Source organism: Artibeus jamaicensis, unplaced genomic scaffold (genome assembly GCF_021234435.1).
Source record: "Artibeus jamaicensis isolate MK-2021 breed Jamaican fruit bat unplaced genomic scaffold, CSHL_Jam_final contig_887, whole genome shotgun sequence".
NCBI classification, from domain to species: Eukaryota; Metazoa; Chordata; class Mammalia; order Chiroptera; family Phyllostomidae; genus Artibeus; species Artibeus jamaicensis.
The window spans coordinates 906,493-924,439 of record NW_026522003.1 but is presented as its reverse complement, the minus strand read 5'-3'; the positions used below and the strand labels follow the sequence as shown (position 1 = coordinate 924,439).

General features: G+C 45.1%; 1 protein-coding gene and 1 long non-coding RNA gene across 4 annotated transcripts; one reads left to right on the top strand and one right to left on the bottom strand.

Moving 5' to 3' along the window:
* Nucleotides 1-33: 33 nt before the first annotated feature.
* On the top strand, nucleotides 34-15,903 carry LOC119037239 (bcl-2-like protein 2). Of its 3 annotated transcripts, XM_037129341.2 has the most exons (7): nucleotides 11,969-12,334; nucleotides 12,683-12,797; nucleotides 13,393-13,460; nucleotides 13,794-13,900; nucleotides 14,448-14,535; nucleotides 14,621-14,772; nucleotides 15,714-15,903. In XM_037129341.2, exons 1-7 carry the CDS (start codon nucleotides 11,984-11,986, stop codon nucleotides 15,751-15,753), a joined length of 921 nt encoding a protein of 306 aa, XP_036985236.1. In that variant the 5' UTR covers nucleotides 11,969-11,983; the 3' UTR covers nucleotides 15,754-15,903. The 3 variants fall into 3 exon arrangements, with proteins under 3 accessions (XP_053510820.1, XP_053510821.1, XP_036985236.1); XM_053654845.1 differs by lacking the exons at nucleotides 11,969-12,334; nucleotides 12,683-12,797; nucleotides 13,393-13,460; ... (2 more) ...; nucleotides 14,621-14,772; nucleotides 15,714-15,903 and adding exons at nucleotides 34-141; nucleotides 448-535; nucleotides 999-1,438; nucleotides 2,035-5,013; XM_053654846.1 differs by lacking the exons at nucleotides 11,969-12,334; nucleotides 12,683-12,797; nucleotides 13,393-13,460; ... (2 more) ...; nucleotides 14,621-14,772; nucleotides 15,714-15,903 and adding exons at nucleotides 178-323; nucleotides 448-535; nucleotides 999-1,438; nucleotides 2,035-5,013.
* On the bottom strand, nucleotides 5,080-11,549 carry LOC128625793 (uncharacterized). The gene is made up of 3 exons (XR_008389619.1): nucleotides 11,210-11,549; nucleotides 10,142-10,259; nucleotides 5,080-10,055 (listed from the first exon to the last, which is right to left on the bottom strand). It is a non-coding gene; the product is annotated as an uncharacterized LOC128625793 (long non-coding RNA).
* Nucleotides 15,904-17,947: the final 2,044 nt, after the last annotated feature.

Genomic DNA, 17,947 nt, shown 5'->3' with positions numbered 1-17,947 from the left:
CAGGCGCCGGGCCCTCCCTCCCGCCCCCCCCTTCTCCTCCCTCCCTCCCTCCCTCTTTCCTTCCCTCCCTTCCTCTCTCTCTCCCTCCCTCCCAGCTCCTGCACCAGGAAACGGCCTGGATCCCGGCAGCGCGCCTGACCCGTGAGATCCCTAACCTGGCAGGCGGGAGGGATTGGAGACTAGCTGAGGGTGGGGGTGAGGGAGGAGCTGGGCCTTTGGGCTGCACTAGAGGGGAGCCGGGAGTAGAGATGGTCGGTAGAAAGCCCTTGGCCCTTGGTTTCCCGTGAGGACAGTCATTAAACATGGATTCGGCCACACAGCTGGTAGAGCGTTGGGGGCAGGGGCCCGGTCCTGGGAGCTGCAACCCCAGCCTTTCTCAGCCCAGACCCTGATCCCTGCCTGGCCTTCTTTGCCTGCCTAGCTCAGATCTCCTCCTCCCCTTCCCAGGGCTCCACGCTGGCCAAGAGGATGAAAGGCTCCGGCCGGGGGCTCCTCGCCACCAGCGCTGGGTCCTAAGAGCTGCCATCCAGGCTGGGTGAGTGTGCCCTTCCTTCTCTGTCCCTGGCAACCCTTTGCTTCCCCCCCCCCCACCTTTCCCTTCAGCCCCTATCTCCTCCCCCATCTTGTACCTCTGCTAGCGTCTTCGCATCTTATCTCTGGGGAGGTCCTAAGCCTCTTCTCTTGCCAAAAGGTGTGCACTGTGCAGAGGGGGTTTGTAGGGGTGTCATAGAACTGTTGTTGTCTTATTATGAGAAAAACCTAAAGTAGTTTTAAATTTACCTGTTTACATTTAATTCAGCATATTACAAATTTAATGGCCAGCCCCCTCATACCCTCACATAACTTAATTTTCTTGTTCTTGCCTCTCCCTGCCTAGTGGCCTCTGAGCGTTCTCTCCCACTTCCCTGTCTCACTGGGTTGGCCAAACCTGAAATGCCCCATCCTGGGTCTCTGACCATGTTATATTCATGCCAGTCTTTCATCCTTGACTGTTACAGCCGCCCGGATGGCGACCCCAGCCTCGGCCCCAGACACCCGGGCTCTAGTGGCAGACTTTGTAGGCTATAAGCTGAGGCAAAAGGGTTATGTTTGCGGAGCCGGCCCTGGGGAGGGCCCAGCAGCTGACCCGTTGCACCAAGCCATGCGGGCAGCTGGAGATGAGTTTGAGACCCGCTTCCGTCGAACCTTCTCTGATCTGGCGGCTCAGCTGCATGTGACCCCGGGCTCAGCCCAGCAACGCTTCACCCAGGTCTCTGATGAACTCTTCCAAGGGGGCCCCAACTGGGGCCGCCTTGTGGCCTTCTTTGTCTTTGGAGCTGCTCTGTGTGCTGAGAGTGTCAACAAGGAGATGGAGCCACTTGTGGGACAAGTGCAGGAGTGGATGGTGGCCTACCTGGAGACACGGCTGGCAGACTGGATCCACAGCAGTGGGGGCTGGGTAAGAAGCTTCTCAATTGCTGCTCTGCACATCCCTCTGCAAAGCTGGTCTCCAAGGGAAGGGGGGCTTTGGCTGAGAATGAATGAGGCATGGGGGCTGAGACTACCTATGTGGGTGGAATCAGGTGCCTGCTCTGTGGGCATCATGCTGGACTCTGCACTCCAGGGCTGCCATGCAGTCATCACTGGATGGGCTCATGGTCTAAAGCAGAGGTCAGAATCCACACTACCTATGGGAGTGCCAACAGGGAAGTGGCATCCAGTTGTCAGGAACATTTTACACTTGAGTATGTGGCATGGGGGCAGGAATCAGGGGTGGGTGGAGGTCAGGCAAGCCTTAGCAAAGGGTGTCTGTTCTGAGCAGCATTTTTAGCCAAGCAAAGGAAGGGATTCACTCTAGGCAGGGAAGGCAGATGAGCCAGGTGCTCATGGTGGGTGAGGGGGGATTGCAGCCAGTCGTGGCCGGAGAGGGGCTAGGTGTGGGCTAGTGCTTGCAATGGATGGTACTGGAACACTTCCTTTCCTCTTTTCTCTGCTCTTTCCTCTCCTGATATCCCTTTCTCCTTCTTTCTCTCCTACTTCCCTTCTCTCCCACAGGCGGAGTTCACAGCTCTATACGGGGACGGGGCCCTGGAGGAGGCTCGGCGCCTGCGGGAGGGGAACTGGGCCTCAGTGAGGACAGTGCTGACAGGGGCCGTGGCACTGGGGGCCCTGGTAACTGTAGGGGCCTTTTTTGCTAGCAAGTGAGAAAGTCCAAGGCCAGGTGGGGATAGGTGTGGCTGGAGGACAGGCGAGCAGGAACAGAACAGAGAAATGCCCTGGAAAGAAGTGGGGTGAATGGATGGATTGGTATGGAGCAGGGATGGGAAGGGGCAGGGATAGTGTGTGAGGGAGCTGAGTGTGCCAGGCATGCAGCTGGAAGAGTGAGTGAACTGGAGACCTTGGGGAATGTATTAGGAAAGTCAGGGGGTCAGGAGATGGAGTCATTCCCAGATTGGGGGGAGGTGGGAGGAATCATGCCTCTAGGTATAGGCACAGGAAATTAGCTGGAGCTCCGTGTGCAGCCCTGAAGAAGGTGGACTTGCATAAGGGGTTGGCGTCTCCATTGGATGAGTGGATTTGGGGGAAAACACAGAAGGCACATGCTTTTGAATGGAAGCTTGGATTCTCGGGTGATAGGGAGAGGTGGCGGTGACAATGGGCTGCTTGGATGTGCGTGTGCATGTGCACGCGTGCTCATGTGCATGCTGGGCTGCTTGTCTAATCTGGTGGCAGTGGGAGTCTTTAACGAGAAAACATTCCCTCTTGCAGTGGCAAGAACAAGGGGCAGTTCTCTGCTTTCCTCCCAACCCCCTCCTCCCTCCTCCTCTTGTCCTGGTGCCTCAAGGCTGAGGGAGAAACACTGTATCCAGGTGAGGGCTTTGGGCACTTCTCTGCAGAAAATCATTAGTAGGGTTTTGGAGAGAAGAGCAGTTCTGTAGCTGGCCTTGTTCTTTCACGGTCCTCCTTCCTTGTGCATCACGCACTTGCTGCTGCCTCCTGGGCTCTGGCAGAAAGGCAGGGCTGTTGAGCCTGCAGTGGGTAGAAGCTCTGGTAGCTGGACTTGCCTGCTGCCTTCTTCTCCCACTGAAGCACACTGGTGCCTAAAGTGTTCCCTATCTCTGGGACCTTCTGTACCCAAACTTAAACTCTAAATTGGAGCTCTAATTTTCCTTTTGAGTGTGGACGTAAATGCTGATCTAGAATACAGTGTGAGTCCTGCACTATGTCTTAGTGAGACTGTTGATGCCTTGAGAGGAACATTCCAGCTCTGAACCCCATGGGTGTGAGGGTGACATGTATTCCATGACTGGCCTGTTCCGTGTGGTGGGCTTTGGTGCTGCTTTATCAAGAGTCAGATGTATGGGTTCTAGAATACCTACCATGATCCGGAAGCATTTATGTTTTCATTGAAGCCACGCTGTTTGCATGGGTGTTACTTCTCTGTATCTCAGAGTCTGCGAATGTTAACCTTAGAGCTCACAGTCCTCTAGAACAGATTCAGATTACAGCTTTTCTTTTGAGAAAGAAATGATTTCACTCCAAATGCATGCCCTGAGCCAGACCTCACTGCTGCACTTTCTAAGGTGCTAAAATTGCTGCTCTCCAATGCTGACTTCTTCAGACAGTGCTCTAGAACCCTGCCCTTGATCATGAGCACTGATCAGCTTAGTTAGACCATGGTTGACTCTTCTTGGAGATTTTTCACTTGGTCCCAGAAGGTGGCAACATAGTTGTACTCACTAGAATGTGGGACCTAAATTGGCCTCAGGTGTTTAGCCCAGACTTTTGTGCTTGAGAGAGGGCTGCACTTTTTAATGGTATTTACGGGGGAGGTGGTAGGCTGCATGTGCCACTTGGTCTGTCATGAGTGAGTATGCTGATACTGGAAACTCAGAGCTGCTCTGTGGCAGGCAGTTGGGGTGGGGGTGGGGGGGTCTCTGACTTGCTCAGGACAAACTAGGCCAGTGGTTTTCAATCTGCTTGGCAGATCCCCAGTTTCCTAGGGGTTGCCTCAGGAGTCCTAGGGGGAGATGAAGGTAAAGGGGGGGGTGCTGAGCAGGCTGGGCTACTTGCCCTCAAGCAGAACAGCTCTCGTTGTAGCTGTCTTTATATCGGGGTTCAGGGTAAGATTTTATTTGCATTAAGGGGATTGCTGCTGAAAAAAGTTGGAAAACCACTGACTAGACCATCAGCTCCAAATTGGAGCCTGTGCTCTCCCAGGTTTGGGGCAGACTCATCACCCTACCCTCTACCACAGGACGCCTATCCCTGTTAGCTCTTCTAGGGGGCCTTTAGCAAACAGGGCGGCAGGGACCACAGTTACCGAAATGCCCTGCTCTGAGGCCTTCACACCTGGGTGGAAGAAGGGGCTGTTTTCTGAAAGTGTAAGGGGCTTAGTCTGGATTCCTGGAAGCATAGCTTAGATGGGACCACAGTGGGCTGTTTTGAACTATCCTGCCCTTGTTAGCTTGAGGGGCAATGGAAACCCCCGAGACTCTTCCATCAGGGAAAAGTAGAGACTCTCTTCTAGAGCCATATAGTTCCTTGGGATTAGCTCTTGGCCAGGAAGGCTGAGTATGGCTCCCAATTTTTATATCCATTTCCTTTAAAACAAAAAAAGGTAAATATATCTAATTGCCAGTTTTCAGCAATTTAATAGGTGGAGAGGGTGTTTCCTTCTCTCCAGAGCCCAAAGGGACAAATAGGGACATGCTTAGGCCAAGGAAGGAGCAGAAGTAGGGCAACTGGGTCCTGTGATTATTAAGCCCACCCCCCACTTATTCTAGGGCATACACTATTTTACTTTTTTAAATCATAAAATGGCGGGAGAACAGATTTGGTTAGTTTAGAAGAAAAGAAAAAGCTCTATAAATATAAATATATATTCCTGTATTTTTATTTAATAATTTATAAATACCAAGTTCATTTGACTTTTATTTTTGTGTAATATGTAATGGTCGTATTAAAAATAAATAAATGAATAAATGAACAAATAAATAAATAAATAAATAAAGCCCAGAAGTTTAATGAGAAGCACTGAACAGGATTTGTGACTTCTACACTGTATAGCTTGGGGTCAGGATATTTCTTGATCCAATCATCTCTTCTTGCCCTTGTTAAAGGCGAGAATTAAGAGTAATAGAGATTTTGGAAGGTGTTGAGATTAAAAAAAGAAACTCAGAATTGTTCTCCTACCCCTGCCCCCAACCTCAGCCAAATGCCCAAAGCCAAGAACTCCATCTGAGGCAGCCCAAGCCTTAAGAGGGTGTGTGTGTGTGGTACTTTGGGATGGTCGCAAAGAAGAGCCAAAAGAAAATGAACCAAAAATCTTTGTGTGATGATAATCAAGTCCCCAGTCATGGTGTCACCTCTAATCAGAAGTGTGATAATGAGCATATCTCCTCACTACACTCTGCTGCCTACTTCAGACTTAAAATAAGTCTGGCAAAAATGGAGTCCCTGCTTCCTTTCTTGGTCCCCTGAGACATTTGGTTTCAGATATTTTAATGCAAACTGCTAAGTTGGATGGAAATTACAGGAATTATTCAGCCCATCCTTCTGTAGCTCTAGTCTAGGACCACATCAAAATGATGTCTGACAAAAATAGTGATCCTAATTTTAAATTACAATCAGGAATTTTCTACTCTTTCTATAATCCAGTACAATAAAATGGCATTTGGGTTTATGCATTAAATTGCAGTGAGAAATATACTGCTTAGAGGAATCCAGGGTTGTGTTTCCATTCTCTAAAAAAATATACAGGGCAGGCCATCTTAAAATCCAAGAGTGGCTTAATGAACATAGCACTAGGGGAAAGGGGATTTAGATGCTCTTAGTAGTTAATATCAGGCTGTAAGAGCTAATGCATTTATCTCCACCGTCCTTTTATTGGTTTAATGACTGATTGATTGATATTTGCCAAAAAGCATTTGCAACATCTAGAATATTCAAAAGACAAAACAGGAAAATACAGATTTTTTAAAGTAGGGAAAAATTGAAATATTACAATAAAATGAAAGCAAAATAAAAATTAATGCACAGAAAGGAATTCTATAAGCAGTTTTTCCAAATACTAAAGTTTGGTGAATTCAGTTCTGACTTCTTGGAAGCTAAAGCAAATGAGAAAACATAATGAAATTCACGTACCTCTTAGGATTTATAAAAGCCTATCAATTCCCAAGATGGGGAAAGTTTTGTGGCTCTTCTGAGAAGACACTGAGTGATATAGAGGACACCACCATCTATAATACCTGAGAGGAAATACATTGAGTTTTGCACCATTTTTTCTTATAGAAACACCAAGTGGGGCTTCAGTAGGTGCTAAGCTAGTTCTATCAGGATCATCTCAGTTTAGCTCAAGTATGCTCTGTGTTGCTATAGTTTAACATAGGGCTAAATTTTAGACTATCTAAATGGGCAAATGGATTGTTTATCCTTCAGAGAGTTTTCTGTAAATGTTATTTCCCCAAATGACACTTTTGATAAAAGTTAAGTAATAGTTAACATTTTTAGCAAATTGATGGATTGTAGATATTTTGTGTTTTTACTTAAGACCACATCCTTTGAAAGCTTTCAAAGCTGCCTTAAATGTGGATACAGGCAAAATATAAATAACAGTATTTTAAAAATTAACCAAAAACCTAATAAGATGAAATGCTATACAGTTATTCATTCAGTCATTCATGCAGCAAACATTTAAGCATCTTCTGTGTGCTAAGCACAGTTGTAGTCACTGAGTTAAAGAGAACAAAGAGGCACAGATTTCTGCCTTCATGATACTTACATTCTAGTAAGAGAAATAATAAATGTCATAGTATTCACTAACATAACATTTCATGTTAGGTGACAAATGCTATGAAGAAAAATAATTCATTAGCAAAGGATTGGAAGATATACGTATATATAGATTTCAACGTATAGTAGAGTGGTCAGTGAAGGCCTCATTTCTTTAAAAAGATTTTATTTTTAGAGAGAGGGTAAGGGAGGGAGAAAGAGGGAGACAAACATTAATGTGTTAGAGATACATTGATAGGCTGCCTGTTGCATGCCCCGAACTGGGGACCTGGCCTGCAACCCAGTCACGTGCCCTGACTGGGAATGGAACCCACAACCTTTCAGTTCAAAGGCTGGCACTCAATCCACTGAGCCACACCAGCCAGGGCAGCCCTCATTTCTAAGGTAACTTTTACGTAAAGTCTTGGAAAATGAAATTGGAAAAATATTTTTATTGATGTGGAGAGATGTTTCCATATCTTATTAGATAAAAATAGATTAGAAAATAATATATAAATCCCCCCCAATAAATAAATAAATAAATAAATAAATAAATAAATAAATAAATAAATAAATGTGTGCCTGTGGCTCTACGTATTTTTGTGTTGAAAATTTCAGGAAGGGTACTAAGTATACATCGAAATGTTGGTAGTGATTATCTCAGGATGATGATTTTATGGGTGATTTTGCTTTATTCTTTTTGCTTTATTACTATTTTCTGATTTTTTGATAAGGAATACATATCTCTGGTATAGTATATTAAATCACGTGTTTCAGGTACAAAGATTTTAACCAAGCAGAATGAAAATTAAGCAGTGCAACAGAGGTTCCTTCTCATTTAAATGGCTACCCTACATCCATACAGTGGCAGACCGTAGGGAGTTAAAGTAGGTAGGGCCAGAATTTGATTAGAAAGAATTGGAGTCTGCTCCAAAATAGAGTGAATAAATGGGCTTCAAGGTTTTGTATCTATCCACACCATCCCATATCAATATAATGCAAGCCACATATGTGGTTTTACATTTTACAGTAACCTCATAAAAAAGCAAAAAGAAAAAAAAAGATAAAATTATTTTATTTTAATTTTTTAAAGATTTTATTTATTTATTTTTACAGAGGGGAAGGGAAGGAGAAAGAGAGGGAGAGAAACATCAATGTGTGGTTGCCCCTCACATGTCCTAACGGGGGACCTGGCCCACACAAACCAGGCAAGTGCCCTGACTGGGAATTGAACTGGTGACCCCTTGGTTCACAGGCTGGTGCTCAAACCACCGACCCACACCAGCCATGGCGCAACTAATTTTAATAATATTTTATTTAACTTAATATATAATTTTAACCTATAATTAGTATTAAACACGTTATTTTACAGTTGTTTTTTCATACTAAGTCATTGAAATCTGGTGTATATTTGATACTTCCAGCACGTAATTTGGATTACTCGTTTGAAGTGCTCAGTAGCAATATGTGACTACCATATTAAACAGTGCAGTTCTAGATTATAGAGAATTATTGTAGTCAGTAAAAATTTCAAAGCAGGAGTCAAAAACAGGCATGAAACTACCAAGAAGCCAAATATTTATGTTCAGTGGGAAAACTGTTCTTTTCTGGACAAAACTGGAGATGCCCTCATCCATGTTATTGATTTAATTCTTTTCTCAACTGCACTGACCATTCACTTCTATTAACACATTTTTTATTCTAGGGCACATCACCGACTTTCAGTTTTCCCAAATTTCCACAGCGTCTGTTGACAGGTTATAACTGAAGGAAAATTACACTGAGATGGGTGAACCTCACATCACTACACACTAATTTTAAAAAATTCATTCTCAGAGGGAAACATCTCTTTCATGTTCTCTATACATCAATAACAGGCAAGATACTACATCAGATTATTACAGAGGATGATTCATTCAGTTAGCACTTACTGAGCATGCTGTGGTAGGCAATGGGCAAATATCAGTAGGATGGTGTCCATGCCTTCTAATAGGGTAGTATCTTTACAAGTCACCATTCAAACATCTTTTTAAATGTGTTTGTAAAAATAATCATGCTTATAAGAGTAAGTTTGGAAGTTGGAAGTATTTTTTAAAATTTAAATAAAAATAACATGGAAAAATTGTAGAACATAGAAAATTATAAAGAAGATCAATCATAATCCTACTACCCAGAGAGAACCACTACATTTTGGCATATTTCTTTCCCATTTTTATCCATGCTTATATTTATGATCATACTGTATACATAAGGTCATACTCCTCCTCAAATATTTTTCCAGTTTTTAGATTATTTCTTTCAAACTGATCATAAGATATACAATTACTAACATTTTAAAAGCTTTAGGTACATGATGCCAAAGATGAGACTCTAGTGGTTCTTGTTCCTTCCCCCTCCCATGTCCAGGTTTTTTTTTTCTTAAAGAAGATATAATTGTTTTAATCATTCTTTCTATATAATTTTATATTCTAGTTTTTGGACTAACAACTTTTTTGCATGTTACCACACACTATGTATAAACCTTTTAACAGATGCATAATCTTTTTCCCCCAATTTCAGCATCATACATAATGTAATCTTTGTGTTTTAAAACAGACCTTACAGTAATTTCTATCAATCTGAGCTTTGACAGATGGCTTTGGCCCTGGCTGGTGTGACTCAGTGGATTGAGCGCAGGCCTGTGAACCCAAAGGGTCACCTGTTTGATTCCCAGTCAGGGCACATGCCTGGGTTGCAGGCCAGATTCCCAGTTCAGGATGCGCAAGAGGCAACCACATACTGATGTTTCTCTCTCTCTCTTCTTCCTTCCCTTCTCTCTCTCTAAAAATAAATAAAATATTTTAAAAAAAGAATCTTTAAAAAAAAGTTGGCTTTGAATTCCCTGTCCACTTCTAATTAGTTCCATGACTTAGGCAACTTACTTCACTTTTTCCTCAACCCTAAAAAAGGTTATGGTTTTAGAAATACTTCATAGGGTTGCAAGGAGATAATATAGTAAGGAGGCTTAAATAGTGCCTGTTACAAAATCAAGTGCTCAACAAACTTAGGATTCAAGGCATTTTTTAAAAATCACATTTTCCTTAATTGGTTTGCTTAAACTACATTCCAATAAAATATCCAAATCTTGATTATAGTAAAAAGATTTTTCTGCCCTGACTAGTGTGGCTCAGTTCATTGAGCAGCTTTCCTCAAAGTTCAAGGACGCTGGCTTCATTCCAGTCAGGGCATATGCGTGGGTTGCAGTTCCGTCCCACGTAAGGGCGGGTAGGAGAAGCAACCAAACGATGTTCCTCTCCTCCTATCTAAAAATATAAAAATATTTGTTATTTATATTTTTTAAAAAACTTTTAAAATCTTAAAAGTTTTTTTCTTTCAACGAACCCACAACCTTTTGGAGCTTGTCTTCCGTGCTCAATTTAGCTCTTCCAGACCACTGAAGCTGTCTGATGAAGTAATTTTCAGTGAAATTTTAAGCGGCTGTGACTTGGCACCAAATTCCCCTGTTCCTGAAGTAAGGATTTGTGAGAAAAAGTGAGGGTGAGGGGGGAAGAACAGGTTTACTGAGAAGCTTTTGGATTTGCAAATAGGGATCTCCTGTAATCCAAATCCCTCTGCTCCACCCATGCACATCCTGTTGGCCTTGTTTAACCATTTAGTTGGACTCGTGTTAATCTGGCTCAAACCATAGCATGGTTTGGCTACAATCACCCTCTTGCAGACGTAGCACCGCCGTTCGTTCCTTTTTAATAAATGCATAGAATCACTACTAAAACAAGGCAAGCCTGCTTTCCAGGAGTAGGTATTATTGGTATCTTCGAGTACAATGGTGTGCTGGGAACCTGACTATAGAAACTCCTCTGGAATCAGAAGGAGGGCTTGGGGGCTGAGAAAGCACTGAAGATGACGGGTGGTATCCAGGTCCCCAGTCAATGCATCCTTTGCTCAGCAAACATTATTGGACACTTAACTATATCTAGGCACATTGCCCCACAGTGGAGATGCAAATATAAATAGGATCCAGCAGCCTCTTACCTCCAAGCTCTCACAACCTAGTTAGGAGATGCAGCACAAAATGATTAAGCGCACAGTGAAGTAGGCCCACTTATCACGGGAGAGGAAGGGAGGCTAGTAGAAGGCTTTTCAAGAGAGGTGATGCTGAAGTTTGCGACGTCTTGTTGAAGGGGGACTGCATGTAAAGAGGCAGTGATGGGTGCAGGTACACTCTCGAACGAGTGCGGAAGTAACATTTGCAAAGTAGCCTAGTCCTGAGGTCTCTAAGCCACAGTAAGGAGTTTTGAGACTAACTGGACAGCAAACTCAGTCTGGGAGTGGTGTATGGACTGGAGGGGCAACGTTGGATGCTGAGAGACCCATTAAGGGGCCCTAGCAAACGATCCAAGCAAGAGAAGGAACATGCGCAGAGGGGGGCACGCGCAGAGGGCTTGGAAAAATATACCTCTGTAGGAAGAACGTACAGGATTCGTGCCTGGTAGCTCAGGAATGAGGATTCCTTCCTGCTTTCTGGTTTGGAAGACCCGGTGGGTGGTAGTACCAATAACTTGAATGGGAAAAGTAAGCTTCTTCCCGGGGAGCTCCATTCGGGACGCTCCATTTCCAGCAACCTACCATCTACTGGTTCTTCTCTGGTTAGGAGAACAGTTTCCAGAAACCGCCGTTATGTTTCTGGCTTCTGCTTTCCAACAGCTCACCAGTTGGCAACCAGTAGTATCAAGATGGCGGCCACCTTGACACTAGTCATGTGACCTCGGTTTTCCCTTGCTATAAGCCCGGCAGGCTGTCGGGGGGCAAGGTTCAACTGTCACAAAAACGTCAATCCTTCACGAGCCAATCGACATCTGAGACTGGACCACTGCAGCAAGGCAATCGGAAGATTGGTCTAGTCAACGGCCAATCACGGAGTGTCATATACTTCGCGGACCCGCCCTTAGACAAGAGAAATAGGATTGTCGTCACAGCGCGGCGGTATTGTTACCTAAGGACTTGAGAAGAGGTGGGACGTGGTTGATTGACAGGCCGACTTCACCTATCGGGATCTAAGAATTTGGCGCAATATTCCCGCCTCAGGGGAGGGGTCTTATTTGATTGCCAGGTAATATTCCCCAATGAAGTCCTAGCTCATGGTGACGGGCAGGCTGCTTGACTAATGAGTCGTTGGCGTAGCCCGCGCAGCTCTCCAATCGCTGGGCGGCGGGCCCCAGTCTGAGCGGCGATGGCGGCGGCGGCGGCGGCGGCAGCGGCAGCGGGGGCTGCGGGCGGTCGGGGCTCCGGGCCGGGGCGGCGGCGCCATCTTGTGCCCGGGGCCGGTGGGGAGGCCGGGGAGGGGGCCCCGGGGGGCGCAGGGGACTACGGGAACGGCCTGGAGTCTGAGGAACTGGAGCCTGAGGAGCTGCTGCTTGAACCCGAGCCGGAGCCCGAGCCTGAAGAGGAGCCGCCCCGGCCCCGCGCCCCACCGGGAGCTTCGGGCCCCGGGCCTGGCTCGGGAGTCCCTGGCAGTCAGGAGGAGGAGGAGGAGTCGGGACTGGTCGAGGGTGACCCGGGGGACGGCGCCATTGAAGACCCGGTGAGGGAAGGAGGGCGAACGAGCTGGGCGCCAACCGGCCGGGTCACGGGAGGCCCGGAGCTCAGGCTAGCGGGAGGCAGGCGGGGGTGCGGGTGGGCGGGGAATAACGTGGCTGGGGCCGGGCCTGGATCCTCGACCGCCTGGGGAGGCCCAGCGGGGTTGATTCGGGCATCATGGGTGTCTAGCGTTCTACAGAAGGTAGCTTGCATTTTTTCTCACAATGATCCTCGCATGGTGTGAGGGAAATGGTCGAGCATGGCTGGGGCCGCACGCGGTGCGAGTGCAGGGGCAGAGCCCCTGCGGTAGTTCCTCTTAAGCTCTTCTCCATACCTCCCCCGCTCATTGTAGGAGCTGGAAGCGATCAAAGCTCGAGTCAGGGAAATGGAGGAAGAAGCGGAAAAGCTAAAGGAGCTACAGAACGAGGTAGAGAAGCAGATGAATATGAGTCCACCTCCAGGCAATGGTGAGTAACTGGCGGTTGCACGCAGAGCCAGGGTAGCGGGATTGGAAGAGTCGTGGGAGCACGGGTTATATGGGATTAGGTGCTTGGACCTTGGAGCTGCTTGTCTGAGCAATTACTGGTCGGGTGCCGCGGTCATAATCCATTGTGTAGTCAGTCCTCTGACCTTTGTGAGACAGAGCAACGTTTTGGTGAGGTAGTCTTGTGCCTCCCTTTGTTCGTGTTATAAAAATGTTTCTCTTTGTTCTTAGTCTATATCCTTTGTAGAGATTGCCAGCTGGCATTTGACCTTCAAGTCTAATAGTTCTTCCTTAAGTTGAAGACCCTTAGTTAGAAGTCCTGAGAGAAACTGCCCAGCTGCAGAGGGTTCCCCTTTAATGTAGAAATGTCAGGTTTCAGCCCACTTAATTGTGTTCACTTTTCAAATCATTTCAACCGAAGCTATTCAGTAGGGACTTGATTTGGGAAGGGATTTCGGTATTGTTTTTTTCTTTCCTTTTTAAAATGTATTAATCTGCTTAATTTGTTTTAATTAGTATCTACTGTATGCTAAACACTATTCTAGGTAATGGTGACTGTTTCTTATTTTTCCCCCAAGCTGGTCCAGTGATCATGTCTATTGAGGAGAAGATGGAGGCTGATGCCCGTTCCATCTATGTTGGCAATGTATGTACTAGGGCCCAGATTGGGGTTGGTGGAAGCTCTTATTTCAAGGGATTATTTAACAGGAGTCTTGAAAGGGTATCTCTAGAATAGGTGGTGGATTTGGGATGTGAAGGGATGGTTGGGAGGAAGTGAAAGTTAATGGTAATCAGCAGAGGCTCTGGGTTTGGAAAGAAAAAAGATATTATTTCCTTAGAGAACCAGATTTGGTGTGCCTTAGTCTATACGATGTGGGTGGCCTAGCCCAAAGGCTAAGCAGGGTATCTGTTAAGGTAGGAGTTTGTCCAGTATCTTTAAAATGTACCCCCCCCCACATACATGTATATACCCCCACAGGTGGACTATGGTGCAACAGCAGAAGAGCTGGAAGCTCACTTTCATGGCTGTGGTTCAGTTAACCGTGTTACCATACTCTGTGACAAATTTAGTGGCCATCCCAAAGGGTAAGTATGGAAGTAAGTTGAAGTTATATTAATCACAGTTTAAGAACAAATTTTTCATATTGAGCTCCTAGTTCACTTGGTATCTAAAACAAGTTGTCTTTGTCTTTTAAAATAAGGCATTAACATTGATACACAGGGCTAGGCAAAAGTCGGTTTACAGTGGGTTATATGAAAAAACATAAGAATAAACTATTTCATGTACTCGCAACTGTAAACCTACTTTTGCTCAACCCTGCATATCAGGGGTTGCACAAAAATGCTTTCAGAGGCCAGACAAAACACAGATGAAGTCTAGGAATAGATTTCAGGGAAGGGGCAGCTTTCATTTGGCCCTGCCTGGTTCTGTCACATGGAAATTTAGTCCCCATATATCCTGTTTTATTATTTTCCAAGAGTAGCTGGAAATTAAAAGTTTTTCATTAACAACATTTTTGGGACCACGAATTTAAAACGTGAACACATTGTACTTAAAGCATGTCTGCAAGTTGGGTTTGACCTGTGAGCTACTGTTTGTAATCTCAAGTAGCTAAAGTGACACTTTTTCCAGGTTTGCATATATAGAGTTTTCAGACAAAGAGTCGGTGAGGACTTCCCTGGCCTTAGATGAGTCCCTATTTAGAGGAAGACAAATCAAGGTAAGCTTCGTGCTCGTTGCTGTTTTCGGTTCTATGTAAATTCTCCAGGTTGACTAAAGTTCTGTTGTATATCCCTCACTCACAGGTGATCCCCAAACGAACCAACAGACCAGGCATCAGCACAACAGACCGAGGTTTCCCACGAGCCAGATACCGTGCCCGGACCACTAACTACAACAGTTCCCGATCTCGATTCTACAGTGGTTTTAACAGCAGGCCCCGGGGGCGCGTCTACAGGTCAGGATAGATGGGCTGCTCCTCTCCCCCGCCTCCCATGAGCCCTATATGCTTCCTTCTCTCCTGATCTGAGGAATCTCCCTCCCTAACCCTCCCCTTGGTCTCCAGGGACTTGGTCTTCTGCCTGTGCAGGGTGAGGAAGGTAGTTGCAGGCCAGGAGGCCAATCTCGACATCTTTTTCTGGAGCAGGAATTGGTGATAAGGGCTGGATCTCTCCACTCTGTTCTGAGAGATGCTTCTTTTTCAGCCTTATTTTCCTTGAGAGTTGGTGGCAGTGAATGTGTTTACACAGGTCTGGAAGAAGAGGGCCTCAGAGCAGTGAAAGTGCTGCTTGGACATTTTTTACTTTTCCTAGAGTTAGCAGGGGGTTGACATTTGAGTATCCCTTGGAAGAATATTAGAGACTAGTAGATCATTCTTATCAGCCAGGTGGGAGGATATTGAGATAATTTACTCTTTCACTGAGTCAGTCTTTTGCAGGGTTTCTTTTCTCACTAAGCCTAGTATGCTGTCCGTGTTGTTGCTTTGCCTTATTTCTGTGTCTTTTTTTTTTTTTAAATAGGTAAGTTAGGCATGTAGACCTGGGATTTTTATGATATTTACCTATTTGCTCCCAGGAGTTAGGGTATGTTGATGAGGGCCTAGGGTTTAAGAGCTGTAAAGAATTGAAAACTGTACACAATGAGTCCTTTTTCTTGCCCCATTGTCTCAGATGTACTTCTCTATTGCCACTGTTTGGGGAAGTGTTTTGTTAATTCCACCCCCTCCTCCCGTTTGCTGGCTGTTGTCACTGTTTCTGGGATCGAGGGGTCAGTTTTAGGACACTTGGAAACTTCTTGCCCGTTCCCTTCACAGTAACTGGGGCGAGGGCCCATGGGGAGGGGCTTGTACTGAACTATCTAGTGATCATGTTAACACCTAACTCTCCTTCTTTCTTCCAGGGGCCGGGCTAGAGCGACTTCATGGTATTCCCCTTACTAAAAAAAAATGTGTATTAGGAGGAGAGAGAGGAAAAAAAGAGGAAAGAAGGAAAAAAAAAGAATTAAAAAAAAAAAAGAAAAACAGAAGATGACCTTGATGGAAAAAATATTTAAAAAAAAAAAAAGATATACTGTGGAAGGGGGGAGAATTCCATAACTAACTGCTGAGGAGGGACCTGCTTTGGGGAGTAGGGGAAGGCCCAGGGAGTGGGGCAGGGGGCTGCTCATTCACTCTGGGGATTCGCCATGGACTCGACTCAACTGCGCAAGCTGCTCCCCCTGTTTCCCTGTCCCACTTCACCCCTTTGGGGGCTGCTCAAGGGTAGGTGGGCATGGATGGTAGGAGGGTTTTGGTTTTGGTTTTTGTTTTTTTACCCAGGGCTCTGGAAGGACACCAAACTGTTCTGCTTGTTACCTTCCCTCCATCTTCTCCCTCACTTTCACAGTACCCTCCTGCCTGCTCCTGTCCTGCCAGGTCAACCACCCGCCCCGCCCCTCTTTTCTGGCTCCCTGTTCCTCCAGATTGCCTGGTGATCTATTTTGTTTCCTTTTGTGTTTCTTTTTCTGTTTTGAGTGTCTTTCTTTGCAGGTTTCTGTAGCCGGAAGATCTCCGTTCCGCTCCCAGCGGCTCCAGTGTAAATTCCCCTATCCCCTGGGGGAATGCACTACCTTGTTTTGGGGGGTTTGGGGCGTTTTTTTTGTTTTTTAGTTTTTTTTTCTTTGCCTTCCCCCCCCCCCTTTTATTTGGAGGGAATGGGAGGAAGTGGGCACAGGGAGGTGGGAGGTGGATTTTGTTTATTTTTTTAGCTCATTTCCAGCGGGTGGGAGTTTTTTAAAAATATGTGTCATGAATAAAGTTGTTTTTGAAAATAAAAATTGTTTGGCCTTTTGAGGGTAAGGATTATTTATCTACCTGTTCTCTCTTAGATCCCAGATGGTGGTTAATTCTCCTTTGTGAAAGTGCTGGTGTTGTGGAAGGGAAGTTCTCATTTACAAATTAAGGTTGTAGGAGTTAAATTGCAACTAGCAGCAACAGTATGTGTTCAGTTGAGAAGGATGGGGTTTCTGGATAGCATGTAGCCCTGCTCTGATTAACATTTGGGAGGTAAATTAAATGAGCCTGGGAAAGTGAAAGAATGGCCAGATTAGAGTTATCTAATAACATTTCTGTGTGTGTTCCTGATGAAACTTATGTGCAGATGAATTATCCATATCAGCAGTGCTCAATTCTTAGATTGGAGTCTGGGTAGCCTTTCTTGTCTTCACCCTAAACAAAGTAGGTTCAAGGAAAAGATGGCATTTAGTTAACAGGCAGTTGCAAAGTTTCTGTTGTAGCCGTGCAGTGACCACATAACATCAGCTAACTTATTTTGGATCTTTCCATTCATGAGGACTTCAAAACTGGCTTTCATTGACCATTTTAATATACTTAAATTTAGTAATTTAGTTACTTGGTCATACTAATAAACTAGTTTCTCCAGTTTATATTCTAATGTTACATTGGTCTTAAAATCCATGGGTGCTATAATCACCCTATACTCGAGCCTTCATAGATTCTACATAACAGTTTCAAATCTTTAAACATACATGTGCCATTTGCTCATGTCCCCAGGGTATTTTGTTCATGGTTGCCTCTGATCTAGATTCTCTAAAATGTGTTTTAAATGGCTCTCCTATGTCCGTGAATCCTGAACCCTTGTCTTAAATGGCTGTGTTCTGAATTCTCAGGTCATTAGTTGACCACTTAACATTAATCTATTATACTTAACTCCTATTATGTGATGTGTTGGATTCAACTAAAATATTATAATCTGAGTGGAGATTTCTGCAAAAGCTGATTTTAGCAAGAGACTGGGAAAAGGTAATTTTTACTAGAAAAAACATCCCAAGTGGCTTGGTGCTATAAATGCTGGGAAGGTTTCATCTATCCACCAGGGGGCACTAAGTGGCTGTCATTCCTATAAATTTGTTGGATCTTGGAGGATGTCATTCTGTGGACCCTTTGTTTTTAGTTTTGTATGTTAAGTCCTCAATATCCTGTCCATTCTCTCAATTCTTCAACTGCTTGAGCAACCCTTCATCTTCACTGCATTTAGCTCCTGGCAGATGTCTCTGGCTCCAAACTTGATGCCAGAAATGCCCCTATGCAGCCACCAGTAAGTATAGACTCAAGTGCAGCACTAAGGCCTTTTCCA